Source organism: Equus przewalskii, chromosome 3, assembly GCF_037783145.1.
Source record: "Equus przewalskii isolate Varuska chromosome 3, EquPr2, whole genome shotgun sequence".
Classification (NCBI taxonomy): Eukaryota; Metazoa; Chordata; class Mammalia; order Perissodactyla; family Equidae; genus Equus; species Equus przewalskii.
In genome coordinates this window covers 102,290,038-102,306,228 of record NC_091833.1, presented here as the reverse complement: position 1 = coordinate 102,306,228, position 16,191 = coordinate 102,290,038, and the positions used below count along the sequence as shown (strand labels likewise).

The 16,191-nt window shown below is 40.9% G+C and overlaps 1 protein-coding gene across 3 annotated transcripts in view; it reads right to left on the bottom strand.

Annotated features, from left to right (window-relative positions):
- KCNIP4 (potassium voltage-gated channel interacting protein 4) overlaps positions 1 to 10,149 on the bottom strand; it is a 1,058,546-nt gene extending 1,048,397 nt beyond the window's left edge. Inside the window, exon 1 of one of the 3 annotated variants that reach the window (XM_070613073.1) lies at positions 9,809 to 10,149. In XM_070613073.1, the coding sequence (XP_070469174.1) occupies positions 9,809 to 9,869 (61 nt within the window). In that variant the 5' untranslated portion in view covers positions 9,870 to 10,149. The remainder of the gene's footprint in view (positions 1 to 9,808) is intronic. The other 2 variants (XM_070613079.1, XM_070613077.1) reach the window with 2 other exon arrangements.
- Between the last annotated feature and the right edge of the window lie 6,042 nt (positions 10,150 to 16,191).

Below are 16,191 nucleotides of genomic sequence, written 5' to 3'. Positions count from 1 at the left end.
AGTGTCTTGAAAATGAGGTAACCTAACATGCTCTACCTAATCAACACACAATTCAGATCTAGTAGAATTCTGGGGTAGAGAAGGAAGATATGATTTAAAAGTTTAATTCCCATGCCCTAAACAACTCACAAGCCTTTTTATATTCTGAAATATTTAGTAGCAGTGTCTCTCATACAGTAGGTGACTGTAAATGTGTTTTAAATGGATGATTGTTGAATAACGTCCTCAAAAATATTTCTGAAACTAGCAAAACAAAAATTGCATTAGGATTGAAGTTATAATCATCATGGCTTGAGATCTGAAATCCTATTCTAACGATATTTATGAAAAGCCACAATCTCATGCTCAGGGATCCAAGGATAAACGTAACTGTGTTTTAAATTGCAATGTTCTAACAAATTATTTCTGTAGTTCAATCTCCCCAGTGTAGTGTTTGTAGATGTTGCATTGTCAGTATTTATCCTGAGAGCTGAATGATTATGAAAGTATTTTTAATGACTAATTTTCATTTGAAATCTACATCCACAATTTTAATTTTACCAGGAGGGTTTAGCTGCAAATCTGGTACTTAAATTGCATCATAAATGCTAGTATTTATTACTTTCCAGCTTTGCAGTTTAGATGCGTTGCCTTTTTAATAACTATTTTACAGTACCTCCATCAAAAATGGAGTTTATAATAAACCCACGGCAGGAGAAATCCCTAACTCCGTGTCCCTGAACCTTGTTGTCTTTTGCAGTTTCCACCTTCCGTTTACCATCTTTCTCAATGCCTGGTTCTGAACTCTCATTGTTTCATACTTGTCTCCCAAGATTTCCCTCCCTACAACCTTCAAATTAATGTAATGCACCTGTGTCCCAGAGCCTGCGCCAAGTCCCTGAGAGATCACAACTTCAGCAGGAAACTGATGAAACCGGACCACGAGCGGAAAGGGAATGGGGAACAGATTGCAATAATACTGTGCATCTCAGTAGGAAGAGATTTGGCCTCAAATTACAGGGACTTTGGGAAAATAAATGATACGGAAAGAGTGATCTAACAATTCTTGGAAAAGATGTGAGAAAGGTTTAGCAGAATCTGATTTTCACAAGTGCTCACAATATTAGATCAGGTATAACAATATTCTTATGATAAATGATTGATTCTACGAAATCAAATTTAAAAATTAGAGTGATATTCTATTTATTTTAAAACATCCTACACTAACTTGAAATGCCTCTGCCTTATCGGAACATTATTTAAGCTGAAAATAAGAGTTGGGCATTTTCAATTCCTTTATGACTATCTTTAAACAGAAGTTATTACTCATTTTGTACTCTCCAACTTCAAAATCATATTTGTTTTATGAAAAAAGTGCACTTCTTCGGAGACTCCCAGCATCATAAGTGTTAAAAATCTTTAAAATGGCTTGAATAATACCACAATGTCTTTAAGTGGTTGACAGATAAACCCACAATACAGATGGAAAAATAGAGAGAAGGCAGGAAGAAATTGGACAATAGAAGAAATACAGAATTTTGAGCCCAGTTCTGCTGTTATCTTTATTCTGCAAGACCCCAAAGAGAGGAAAGTCAAGTTCAATATCACTGTTTATTCTCACAGCATCCACTTGGAAAGGAATAGCACTTATAGCAACTGGAATTAGTCTTGCTTTTCAACATCCATCTCACTTCATCCCTTACCTCTGTTATGGCAATGAAGATTTTAAAATATATGTGTTTAGTTATTTCTTCCATAGTTGACTATAAATACTTGGTGCATACTCAGGAAATAGCTCTTGAATAAACAGTAAGGTCTTGGAAGGCAGACTCTACACCTCACTCCTCCTAGCACCAAGTGGTTTCTTGGGAAATATTTGCTGAATTAATCTTATTTCACCATTACAGAATCCATCCCTGTGATCAACAAGTGGATATGACTACCACCATTTTACAGACGAAGAAAGAGGAAGAGCAACATTATAATCAATGGCTATTTTATATGCTCTCACCTTTCTAAATTAAATTAAAATTTCTCTAAATTAAACTTCTTTCCAAATTAAACTTGTTTTCAGGACTGCATTTGACAGGGTTATTTTTGAAATGTCTGTTAACTCCATATTATTGTTTTGTTTTTTCAAATTCCCTGCAGACACAACAACAAGATGACCTTGGAATCCTTTTCCACAGCGGTGGAATAGGTTGGAGTACCAGAGTGTATCTCCACCATTAGGTATAACCATAATAGAAGGTATTTATATTCACTCAGCTAATCTCTGGAGCACTTACCATAGACAAAACATGGATAAACGGTGTGGGCTAGACCATTTTTTGGTAAGCAGTTTTTCATGCTATTTTAATGAAAATTCTTTAAAGTACAAAAAGTTACAATCCAAAATAAAGCCCTTGGCAGAATTTCCATCTGAGATGTAGATCAGTTTAATAGTTATATGGGCTATTTTCACCCACTTTTGTTATGTAACTCATGAACACATTTGGAAGTCATATCTTCTCTTGTGAAAAAAACAAAATAATCATACTTGGAGACAGTCTTGGGGACACCTTAGCATCTGTAACACAACGTGCAGACAGTATTACAATGAAGACATGAGAGAGAGAGAGAGAGAGGAAGGGAGACAGAAGGCATAGTCCTGAGACTGGAGTAGCTACTATAGCAATCAAATCTGATTCTGATTCTTATTTGGGCTGCAGGTAACATCATTTCTTAAATAAACTGCTTCACTCAAAAGATCCTTCAAAATATTAAGAAGTGTTGACATCTGGAGATAAAAGTCTATTTTTCTCCAAAACATTTTTACAGTAAAGACCTATAAAAAAAATACCAGTTTTAATTCCCTAAAGACTTTTTACTCACTATTCATGAGCAGATGCTGCCTGAATACATGAGGGGACATTTCTCTAAGCCAACTCTAACTTCAGTTAACCAAAAAGTTATGAACTATTGTTGTAAAACGGATTGACTACTTATTTTGACCTAAATAAATAACTGGGGTAGAGGATGTAGGGTAGAGAGGTTTCTAAAGGTCAATAAACTATCCAAAGAGTATTTGAACTGACAACCTATTTCCAATGGAAGAGCCATTCAACCACACTGGCTGTGTTCATTCGGGAAGAAAACGCAGGCCTTAACATGGGCATGAAGGCCAAGAGCTCAATAAGGCAAATTCTATATTTATATCCCTGTTCAAATTAATTCTTAGATTGTCAGAGTGTGTGGAGAACTTCCATGTTTAAATACTGAGAGTCTCTCTCTTTTCAGATTTTCTAGTGCTCTGTACCTATGTAAGCATAGAGAGCAGCCTACAGTGAAGAGACTGGGCAAGGAGAAGGGATACAGCCACAGCGTAAAAGAGCTGAACCTCACCTCATCTCAGCCCTGCCACAATCTCCACTTCCCTCCTAATTCCCTCCCAAGCAGCCTGACTGTCTCTGTGAAGTCTGATATGAAAGAAAATGCACCCAACGAAAGGGATATGTATACATTGAATGAGATCTCAGTTTTTAAAATTTCTCCATTCCTTTCCACAGCCACTGCTATCATGAATGTATTTATCATCTGATGAGAATGATGATGAAGAGATAATAAAGATGGTAGATGTGGTGGTACAGCCATTTAATCTCTGAGTTGGGAAATGTTAGGAAGGGCCACTCTGTAACATGAACTCAGACTTGTACGGACAAACACAGTCATGATTCAGAGGGACTACTTAACTAAACTTTCCACTGTTTTATTTGGAGGGGAACCAAGAGAGGTGATAGTCACTCACTGAGAGACCTTGGACAACTGATCCTGGAGGTGATAGGTCTGGAAGGTATTAAGGATGAGGGAGAGTCATAGCAACAACATGCATAGATGACCTGACCATTGCTCTAAATATACAGAAAACACTGGGCGCTTATTAAGCCCTTCTCCAGAAACAATGTAAACTCTCATAGCCATACATTATAGGTGCAAGAGCATGCACAGTTCAGAGGAGCACTATCTTGGTGTCTTATAAGTATCAGTGTAGACCTGGAGCACTGAATGGAAAAGACAGGGAACCAAAAGAGAATGTCACTTCCAGTAAATGGCTTCATAAACAATCGAATGTGAATTGTAATTGGTGTCTTTGATGGGTCTACCACTAGGCAACATGGTTTAAATTCAATAACTATGTTTTAAGAACCTACTATTTTGTGAAGCATTGTGCCAGTACTTACTACAGGTACAAAAATGGGTAATTCATGTATGGTACCGGCCATCAAGGAGTTATTATTTAATAACTGCAAATGAGAGAAATATGCATAGTTTATTCTGTCTTGTCTTTCAGATGTAGGTCAAAATAAAAGGAAAATGACCTATGAAAATTCAGCATAAGTCTTTGGGGAAGAAGCAGGGGAGAATCGGTAAGGCTGCATGAGAAAGACAATGCATTTGACATGAGTCTTAACAGATGTCTTCAATGTTGAACATTCACCAATGTTTGGTGGGTAGTGTTGGGCCAAGAAGCTCATTCTAAGCAGTAGGTACAACAATATCTCTGGGGACTAGAGAACAGTCCAGTTCAGTAGGTCAAGGTATAGACCTAGAAGAGTCATGGAAGATAATGCTGGGATGGAGAACAGTCACCGTATTGTGAGAGCCTTGACTAACAAGCTAAGGAAATAGTATTTTTAGTTCTATAAGTAATGGGAAGGCATTAAAAGATTTTGAACAGGTGAATAATCTGACTCAAATCAGGTTTTAGTAAACTTGGTTGGTTTTAAGTGAGGAGTGGCACTTACTGCAAATAGGAGGCAGCCAAGATGGCCTGGGAAATGACGATAAGAAGATCACCTTGGGTGGTGCAATAGGAATTGGAGGAGGGACTAGACACAAATGCTAGAAGAGAATCACTAAGGTGCAGTGACTAATTTCACATAGAAGGGAGGAAATGATCAAGGTGGGAGTACCATAGAGAAGGAAATACTCTTGCTTTATTTTTTTTAATTGCCTACCTCAAAAAATGATGCCACTATTAGCAAAATTTGGAGAGAAAATTGTTCTTAGAAGAGAGGATATGTCTTTTCAGACATACTGACTTTCAAGTGCTGGTAAAACTTGCTGATGGGTATGATCATCAGGGCAGGAAAATGTCCATCTGGTATTTTTATAAAGGGATTTGGCCAGAGCTATACATTAAGGAGATGTCCACATCAAGGTAAGATGCATCAAAACGACAGTTTGATGAGGAAGAGAGCATAGAGGGAGAAGGTAATTAAGACAGAACTTTGTGAAAAGTTGCACAAAATGGACAAAGGAAGAAATAAGGATCAGAAAAAGAGATCTGAGAGAAGGAGGAGGAAATAAATAATACAGTGTTACAGAATACAGAATACATTCATTCAACAAATATCTGTTGTTGAGCAAATGTTACATATTAGGCCTCATGCTAGATGCTGGGGATAGAGAGGTGGGCAAAATTCAATAGCTTTGCTCAAAGTCATAGAGTTCATAGTCTTCCACGGAGTGTTGATAAACGCATGAAGTATTACACTGAGTTCAGGATGATGTAAATTGAGAAAAACCCATTAGGACTTTTAACTAAATGAACAATTTTGAAAAATAAGTAAGTGATTCAATGCCCAAGGGTGAATAAACTTGTAGTGACAGGTATAGTTATATAACCTTAAACCATTTTTAAGGATGGTAAAGGGCCATTGAACAAATTAAACACTCATTCTCCCTCCCTCCATCTCTCTCTCTCTCTCCCTCTCACATACACACACACATACACACACACACACTTTAATCTGCTTGAAATAGTCCTTAAAAAGGGAAGCTATCAAGTAAAAAAGCACACTCTGCTACGAAATACTGAAAAGCAATATTATCCACATGTTCTAGAAAACCAGTGAAGACAAGGAAAACAAATAAAAGGAAAAAAAGAGAGCCAGAAGGACCATATACTTTAAGCCCAGAAATATACCTTCAAAAGATTCGATGACTGTCTTATCTACAATTCCACAGAAATCTTGCACATGCATTTTATACTGCATTGCTCATTAATTTCCAAACCATCCATAGCCTTATTTTATGAAACTTTGCATAAGCATTGGCCAGAGAAAAAGTGCAGCAGGGGGAGGAGGGTTGTTAAATTTCAATACTTCATCCTATCATCTGTTTAGTACCTTCTTACATCTAACAACATAAAGAAACAGAATAATGCCTGTGCAATAAAAAGCTTTTCCTGGGTTCAGAATAAATAATCTTTTCACTATTACCCTTGTGGAATTACTAATCTGAGTTTGCCTTATCCTTAATAAACACAAAATTTAAGCCGGAGCCATAATACACTCACCAAACAACAACACAAAATTGAAGAGATTTTTCACTCCACTACTACTGTTGGTTCACAAACTCAGGAGCTTCCAAAGGTTCATCTGAAACTGGCCCATACACGGAGTGCAAGAGAGACTGAAGAAAGAGGCAGACCCCTCCAGATCGGCAGGTGGCAGGTTTAATAAGCAAGGGAACTCGTTTACAAGGCTTGTCTTGGGAGGCTACCAGATGAGTAGATCTCCACCTCCCCCACCAGAATTTTAAAAGTTTATATGGAGGCCTTAACCAGGTTTAGTCACATCTACGGTCCAAACGCTCTCTACAACACATTACTCTCTCAAGGTGGAGTCCTTGAAAACAGCTCCGGCTGTGAGAAGAGAGGGCAGAAGGCACATTCTAAGAACAGGAGAGGCGTGAGGAGCGTCCGAGTGCCCGGGGCCAGTTGGCGGGTCAACCAGTGATCCTGTCCTCTCAGTGACCTCCTCCAACACTACTGAAACACACATTTCCCTCGCTACTTTTAGTTACAGATTACATCACATAACATCTGCCACCCCTACATTAGATAGCACAAATTAAGGACACCAATGAATAATTTTGTAGGTTTTTTCCCTCTCATCTTATTTCTGATTCTCTTTCAAATATGCTGTTGAATTATCATCTCCTTCAGACTCTTCACTGGTAACAGGGTCGTGTTTGATTTTATAGCAGGGGAACAAAATGACGGGAACAGACAACAACATGAAAAATGTATTCTGGGCAGTCTGTAATGTGGAGGCTGATGAGAGGGTAGGGTAAAAGTGAGCACCACCATTTGTAAGAAACTTTCTCCACTTGTATGTACTTATTTACAGTGTGTCCACTTTCTGTATTCTGTGGCATTGAAAGTGTAAGTTACAGTGACTCAGAAGTGCTGTTGATCAGTTAACATATTAAATGCATTATCTGTTGAAAACAGAGCATGGAATGAACTTCTTTAGCTATATTATTATAAAGTTTTAGCAACGCAACTCAACGCGGCCCCCATCTTTCCCCCACGTCTCTTCCGACTTTTCCTTTTGTACCATTTTCTCATTCATCTCTCAGCAAACCATTTTTCATATATTTTGGCTCTAGGGGTCAGGTAGTAAAATACACATAGAAGTTCTTACACATGCACACTTCTCCAATTCCTGATTTCCTTCTCATCTTCATACATTCCTCTCGGTCTGATCTCTAGCTAAATTTTGTTTAAATTCTGATTAAATCATTTTCTCAACCCCAGCCAAGAGGCATACATTCAAGGAAAAGTCATCATGATCATTTGGGAAGTTATGCAAATGTCCCACTTATTTGAAAGGAAATAAGAGGCAGGGGCTATTGTTTTAAAACAAGAACTGAAGGTAGAGTTCAAACCTTAAAAAAATGACAATCCTTTCTTATCCCAGGATTAGTAAAGACCACCCTATATACCTGAGCAAAAAGTCCAAAGTACTAAAGTTTATGTTTGGTGAAAATAATATAGACTATATATATGGGGATCATTCCCTAATATAAACCTTGAAACAATAACACCAAGAGCAAAAGAGATGCTCCAAATTATCTCTTTCTTTATTCTTCTCATGATGCTTCACTCTAAAAACATGTGGATACAATTCAAGAAACAGGTGTCAGATCAATTCGAGGCAGAAAACTCTTCACTTTCAGCCTCACCTGAGCCAAGATATAAATCAACATCTTTCTATCCTCCAAACAAACAATGAACACATGCTGATTCCAGACATGGTACTACAAGTTTTTGTTTGTTTGTTTGTTTTGTTTTTTTTTTAACGTATCACACTCCCCAGATGTGACTTCATCTTTGTTTCTCATTTCTTCTGACAAGTAGAGATCGTGGCCACCTATCGCACTGTGACTAGACTGGACATGCTGATTCAACCCCACCTGGCCCATTAAAGACTGAGTCCAGCCAAAAAGCTGTTATTCACTGAGAAGCTGAACAATGCAGGCCACCCAGTTCCCCAGACCTATGTTCCTACAACCTGAGCTGTCTTTGAGTTCCCACTGCTGCCTTGTGCGTGAGTGCAGTCCCTAAAAGGACAGTGAGCTCTCTAACCTATTCTTAGTCAAAGGAACTGCAATGACAGAGATCCTATGAACTCAACAACTACTCAACCCTCTCCGCTTAAAATGACATTTTGGAAAAACTTAATCTCTTAAAGATTATGAGTATCCCTCTTAAGATATACCCTAGACATACTTCTTTCATAACGAGTGGGAACTATTGCCACAAGTGAAACCAGAATTAAACATCAGTACAAGTTTGGGGCTTTAAAGGTGATGGTCATATTATTTTTTCCAGCCTATAAAGGGCCAAGACTTTTCTCTTTAAAATTTCACACTCAAATAAGACTAGCGTTCTCCCAGTTACAACGACCTTAACTACTGGAGGGAAGGGAAGAAAGGGAAAGTGTACATTTCCCAATGTCTATCAAGTAGAGTGACAGACTCACGTTGTGGAGTGACTCTATTTCCCCAGATATAAACAAGAAGAATGTGGAAATAACCTCTTCCCTTGCAACTTTACAGGCTTCAAGTTTAAGTTTTTCATCCTATAAATCCAAACTATGCTGTAGCCATATGTGTGTGACCCCTCCACTTATATAATCTGGGAAATGTCCAGCTTGTTATCACTCTTGTGTTCTCTATAACCACCTTCAATCTCCGGCTCCTTTAAAAAAAAATTGTATACACAAAGCCACCTAAGAACAAATCAATTCAACAAAAAACGCATTGTTGGGGGGGAGGAATCTGGTCACTTATTTCACTATAGAGTCCGCTAAACTCAATAGAACACGTCTTTTCCCCGCTTTCGCAGAATGCATGATACTCTAAAAGCCAACCACCTTGCACAAGAGTGCCCGGTACCTTTCCAAGGCTGTACTGTACATAAATTATTTGCAAGTGTCACTGAGGACCATTTTCTCTGAACACACTAAACTGAAGCTGGCAATAAAACAAGGAATACGCTCCTGCTCAAGAACCTGACCTGGGAAACACTCGCCTGTACATTACCAGGGGACGGAAACAGAGTTTTAATGAAGAAATGTTTGGGAGCATCAAGAAAAAGTGGAGGGAGAGGATCAATACTATTTCAGCTCATTTATCCCCAGGTGTTAGGGGAAGGAAGTATGTGGTCTGAAGTCACCTGGGAGATGCGTAAACAACATCGGAAATTTTCAGAGAAGGCAAAAGTAGGTACAGGATCGCAGGGGACCCTTCCACCCGCGAGTTTCACACACGCTTCAAACATCTCTTCTTCCCCGACCTGGACCTTGCGTGCACCCCCTCCCCTTTGCACCCCCATTCCCGCCGTTCCAAACCTCTCCTTCCCAGTCCCGCCTAGGTGACTATTTCTCATGCAGCAAAGGCAACAAGCGTCCCCAGCCGAGGAAGGGGTCCGGGTCTCAGCTTGCAAGGGAAGAAGGGTGGAAGCGGGGCGCCCGCTCGCATGCTTATTGCATCCTACCGCCTGTGGAGCTCGCCTCCTCCAGCTGAGCCGAGATGCTTTCTACCCTTCTCACATTCATCTCTGGGGATGCAGGGTGCAGGAGCGGGACTCGAGAGTCAACCGGCTCCGGGGCGTCTGTCGATGGGTCTGGCGCCCGAGCGCGCTCGCCGCTCGACCCAGGGGCGTCCGCGGTGCTGGGAGCGAGAACCGGAGCCGGCGCGGGCAGGCGCGCGGCGCGGGCTGCAGGTGCGGGCGGAGGCCGGCGGGGGGCGCCGGGGGCTCGGCGCGGCGCTGGGCGGCGGGGGCGGCTGAGGCGCGGGCGGCCAGGCAGCGGGCGTCGTGCCCCGCGAGCCAGAGATGGGGGCGCCCCTCCGGTCGCCCGCCCGCACGCCAGGGCGCCGCCCCTGCCACCTGCTGCCGCGTCACTGGATAGGGGGCTAGCGCGGTGGCTCTAACAACGGGGCAGCCAGACCCTAAAGAGACCAGAGGCGACTTAGGGCCTGGCAGGGACCCCTCCGAAAGTTGCCAGCGCGTTATGAGCGGTGCCTCTGGGATCCGTTCTTGCTGTGCACATCACCTGGCCCTGGGGAGGGGCTCGATGGCACCGCACCTTTGCCAAGAACGGGCTGCTAGATTCCCCAGGGGCTCAAAGTCAAACAGCTAGACTCGAGATGTTGCTGCACGAAGTTAGGCTGTGTTCAAAGGACACCAGCAGGCAAGCACAAGGAGATGCCCTTCTCCAGAACCGGGCAGTGCGCCAGGAACTCCTAGACAGGAAACTTTCCCAACTTAAGCTAGAACCAGTCATGCGATTTGGCTAGGTGGTAGGAAACACTGGCTCTTCATACCAAGGTGCAGGGGCCAAGGACGAGGTGAAGAACGCCGCCTTGGAGAGAGGAGGGTGGAGGAGGGTGGAGGAGATTGGGAGGCGTTTCGGACAAGCGTCTATAGGGAAGGTTTCAGTTGAAGGCTCCCAGCAGCTCTGCAGGAGGTATTGCTCACCGCCCCGGGGGGCATTCATCACTCTGTCATTGGCCCTCTTCAGCAAACCAAGGGGAGAATGTTCGGGAAGATAAAGACAAACCAACAAACCACTTGTGGCCATGGTTACTACTTGAGAAAACCAAAATTAAAACACTGATTTCTCTGTCCCCAATAGTGAAGTGCATGAAGCCTCTTTTGAGAAGGTCGAGACGACCAGTTCTCTGGATAAACCTCATTAAAATTCCTTTCCACTCTCAACTGCTTGCTCCACTGACCATCATTTGGATTGAAGCCATCTCTAAGAGTTCACAAAACCGTGCACTCTCCCTGTACGTCACCCAGCCACCTTTTACACACACTGTCACCAGCTGAAATCTTGTCCCTTACTCCAAGAAAGTCTCAAGTGACATTTTCTTGCCCTTCTCCCCACCCCTAATCCTGTGAGTGACTTACTTGGTCTCTCCTGACATCTCCTACTTTCCTTTTAGTTTGTGGTTAAGGGCACTGATGCTGATGACCCCACCCATGCTTCAGTTCAAATCCTAATTCCACTCCTTACTAATATTGTGACTTGGTGCAAATTATTTACATCAGCTGTAACAATGGGATCATCATGGTAACTATTTTACTCGTTTGTTGTGAGGATTTAAGGAAATCGATAGATGTAAAGGGCTTAAGGCAGTGCCTGGCACACCAGAATCTCTAGTTCTGCAGCAACTCTTTCCAGAAACCATTCTCAGAACTTGTACTCTGTAGATGATCATCAACCCCTGTCTAGCTCTAAATTCCATCACTTTCTATCAGATAACTTCTAAAGCTACCTTCATGCGTTGATTCAGCTCTAGCAGCCTATGTCAGAATCCCACTTCCAACTCTTACCAGCTGTGTGTCCAAGGGCTAATAACTTCACTTCCCTTTCTCATCTCTAAAATGTAGAAAATAATAGTCTTCAATTAACTATTGGGAAAGATTAAATGAAGCAACGTATGTAAAGTGTTTAGAATGGTTCCTGGCACATAGAAAGAATTCAGAAAGATCTGTCATCCTTATTATCATCACGATAGTTAGCTATCATCACTATCATCATCGTTATGTTTTATCGTGATGAACTCGAAGAAGAAAGGGCATCACTGCCTTTTCCACAACAGGTCTACCCAACCTTCCTTCATAATATGGAAAGTAATACAGAACTCCTCTTCCATCGACAGAATACACAGAACATTTGTTGGGCCAATCCACTTCTCAAATCTTATCCAATGAGTATTTTGATCCCACTAGGTGTCTACCCGTGGATTAGTTCTAAGAAAAGTAACAAAATCAGGTAAAATGGACACTGTGCTCAAGAAGTTTGCAATATGTTGTTTCCAGAATATTTGTGTAGGATCTTAGCCACCATGTAATTCATTCTAGAATCTCTTTATGTGGATCCTCAGTCACTGCCAAGGGAAAATTTTTCTGCCACTTTTACTGTCACATCTGATATTTGGGACTGAAGGGCCAGGGTGACTCTGCCTTGCTTGTAGCATCTCCTTACTGGTGCTTCAGATGTCTCAAACAGTTATAGAGAAGAGATTCATCTGCCACAGCATGTTGTGCCAGCCCATTGCTCCTCCTTCGAAGCTGTAGCAATCCTAGCCCGTCTCCCCTGCTCCAGCCCTCCAAGACGTATGCACGAAGATTCCCCCATCTTCCCTGACTAATCTTTGGTTTTTCTTCGTGTAACGTGGATGCATATTGTTCCCTCAAAGAACCATTTTAAAAAATGACTGCAGAAATACTAAACTTGCCATGTGTCAGCCATTAATCTCAGGTTTTATGAACATTATTGCATTTAATCTTTAGAAAACACTACAAAGTAAGCACTGTTATTATCCAGCTAATGAAGAAAGTACGACTCAGAGACATGAGCTGGTTTGCCCATTTTACACCAATAGTAATTAGAATCTCTGGGATTTGAACCCACCAGTCTGACTGAAGTGTCCTCAAACTCAATTACCACACTGCACTACCTCCGTGGACTAGGATTTAGATGCTCTGAGCTCTATTTCCCAGCACTGTGTCCTCAGAAAGTCACTAAGCTTCAGTTGCTCATCTGTTAAAATGGGAATTTCTGCTTCATAAGGTTGTTGTCAGGATCAAGCAGGGTAATGAAAGTGAGATATAAACCTTGGGATGCGGTAGAAGCATCCAAAGTCACCATTATTATTGTCCTGACTTTTTATTGAGTAGTCCTTTAATTGCCTGGTCTTTTCTGAAAGCCTCTCACATTTCAGTATGATTCTCTCTTGCTCACTAGGACTTAAACAATAACAATAATAGTAAAACTTCTAGTATTTATTGAGGGCTTACTATGCACCATACTCTGTGTTAAAAAATCTACATCATTATGTCACTTAATACCCAGCAAATCACTTTGTAGAGCTATTTTCACCCTGATTTTAAAATGAGACTGAGACTCAGAGAGGGTAAGTAGAGGGTAAGTAGCCCAAGATCAGCCAGCTGTGAAGAAGTGCAGCTGAGATTTGAACCCACATACATCCGATTACAAAACTGGAGCTTTCAATTCCTACCTGACAGGTCTCAAACTTTAGTGTACATAAGAATCACCTAAAGGGTTGGTTTCAAAGCGCCTGTGCTCCAGCCTTCAAGATGGACTCACTGAGTGTAGGGGAGAGGTCTTGAATCTAACTGTTTTTAATTAATAGACTATTTTTAGATAAGTTTTGTAGAAAAATTGAGTAGAAAGTACCCAGAGTTCCCATATACCCCTTCTCTCTCCACTGCCCAGTTGTCCCTATTATTAACATCTTACATTAGTGTGATACATTTGTTACAACTGATAGACCAATAATACGTTATTATTAACTGAAGTCCACGATTTAAATAGGACTAGTGGCCTTTTAAGAGGAAGAGAGAGAGATGGCTCAGAGGAAAGGCGACATGAGGACAAAGCCACCGTCTGTAAACCAGGAAGAGAGCCCTCACCAGAAACCAAATCCTGCTGGAAACTTGATCGTGAACTTTCCAGTCTCCAGAACTGTGAGCACATAAATTTCCATTGTTTAAGCCACGCAGTCCGTGTTATTCTGTCATGTCAGCCCAAGCAGACTAACACACAGCCCAAGACCATTCTTTGAGAAATCACTACTCTGCAGCAGAGATCACCAGCAGTACCAGCATCACCTGGGAGCTTGGCAGAAATCCAGAGTCTTGAGCCTTGCCCCAAACCTCCTGAATCAGGACCCTCATTTGAACAACATCCTCAAGTGGTTCTGGGTATGCAGATTAAAATGTGAGAGGCGCTGCTCAGTAAGATACTGCTGTAGTTACTCGAGCTCCTGGGAGGCAGGCAGAGCTCACTGAGCACGAGAGGAGGCTAGTGCTATAGTCACACCAATTCACCGCATATTCCCCCTGGTGAGACAATGCTGTCTAACTTTTGTGAGAGTCCCTACGCAAATGGATAGAACTGTTTATTGCCTCATTAGGTTTCAAATAGCAAATATCAACAACCTTGATCATCTGACTACACCTGCAAATATCTTTGGTAGTCTTGATCTCTCAGTATTATAATAATCAGGAAAAATAATCTACTTTAAGGTCCTCACATTAAAGGGAATATTAATCCAAGCTTCCCCCCGACCCCACCATCCAAAAGTAGAGTGTTCTTATGAAACTCGCTGTAAGCAGAAAATGGCATAAAGCAAAGAAGCAATTACCATTAACTTACATGGGAAAATTTTTTGAGCATTCCCAGACCCAAAAAATAAACTACCAAAATAAATTGAGATGAAGCACAGATGCTCACAGATACAGTTCAAAACTATGGCGACTTGATGCTGAGATGCTGAGTGTAGTTCCCGGGGAAGGGGCTTGGGACCACCACTCGGGCTGCTTTGGGCGCGCCCTGCCTCTAGCAGGACTCAATGCAAAACTAACATTGATGGCTATTTTCACTTTTTGCCTTTTTTCATAAAAGCGAAAATCCTCTTCAGATTTCTTCAGGTTAGCAAAAACAGGTACGTGCTAATGTAGGGCTTTCATAAAAGTCAAGTGGCATAAAACGAACTTTCTGATAACAGGGGAAAGTCGTGTGCCTTGATGAGACAAAAGGGAGATAAACATCTTAGGGCAGGAAGGTTAATTCTGACATTCCTGTCAGATTTCTATATTCAGGAGCTGATTTGGTCTTTACAACTCTGAAAGGTAGACAGGTCCAATTTTACTATCCCCATTTTCCAGATGAAGAAACTAAAGCCCATGGAAAGGAAGCAACTTACTTGAATTTTCACAAGGAGCATGGGATGCACCCGGGACACAAACTCATCATCTGACGTTTTCCAGCACTTGGTGCCATAAGCCTTGCCAAGTTTATATAAGCTGGAGTACTGCCAAATGATCTGCAATTCTCTAAGCACCAAAATTCAGGTTCGCCTTACAACTTGTCTTGCAGGGTAAGTCCACATTATAAATGTAAAGTTATTATATCTCTTAGCTGCATTCCCCCTGACTTGTGGACTTCAGGAAATCCACTGGCTACATTCTCTCTGTGGCAGGAGAAGTGATTAGGAGATTTGCTTCGGAATGGAGATTTAGTTTAACCAGAGAGCAACAACTGAAAGTTAATATTGTTAATGACATTAATGCTTAAAAGATTTTACCTGAATTCCATATTCTAGGTTCTGTAATTGAACTATATGTTCTAATTAAGGGCTAGGTTCATTACATTCCAACCACTTTATACCTCTTATCCTTGTATTTACTTGCTCATTGTACAGCATTTAGACTAAAAATAGCTCCTTGAGGAGTAAGAATCCGCTGGTTTAGCTACTAGCAGATTGAATGAAACTGTCCAAAAATGATTTCACTGTAACTAAATGAACCTGTTTCTAGAGTGTTCTTTGTAATCAAAAGTTGGACATAACTGAAAACTGGATTTCATTCTAAATCACTTGTTTACTTCAAATAGCTGATTCAAACAGGTTAAGTCCTTAAAGACAAAAAAAAGGGAAAATATGCATTTCTTTGTGTATGTGTGCGTGGTTCAGAGTACTGCATAGTATTACTGATAAGGAAGTTAATTACCTTGGTATATTTAAGATTCTTCAATAAAATAGCATTTTGGAGAAATATGTTCAATTTGTTTTGTTTTAAAATGTATTAGTAAAATTAAAGTTCTTTATATAAATTAGAAATGTTGTAGAGAGACAAGAATCTATTTTTTTCAGATCAAGGTAAAAAGATTTGCCAGAGTTCTAACCCTGGATAATTCAAAACTAGATCTGACAGTCTGTCAGAACTGAATAGTGAAATTGCCAAGTACACACTTGTCAAAATAGATGAAGTATTTGATGCTCAAGTTCAGGTGTTACTTAACAACTGTCAACAAATGGACAAAAGAGATGAAAAGAGAAGAC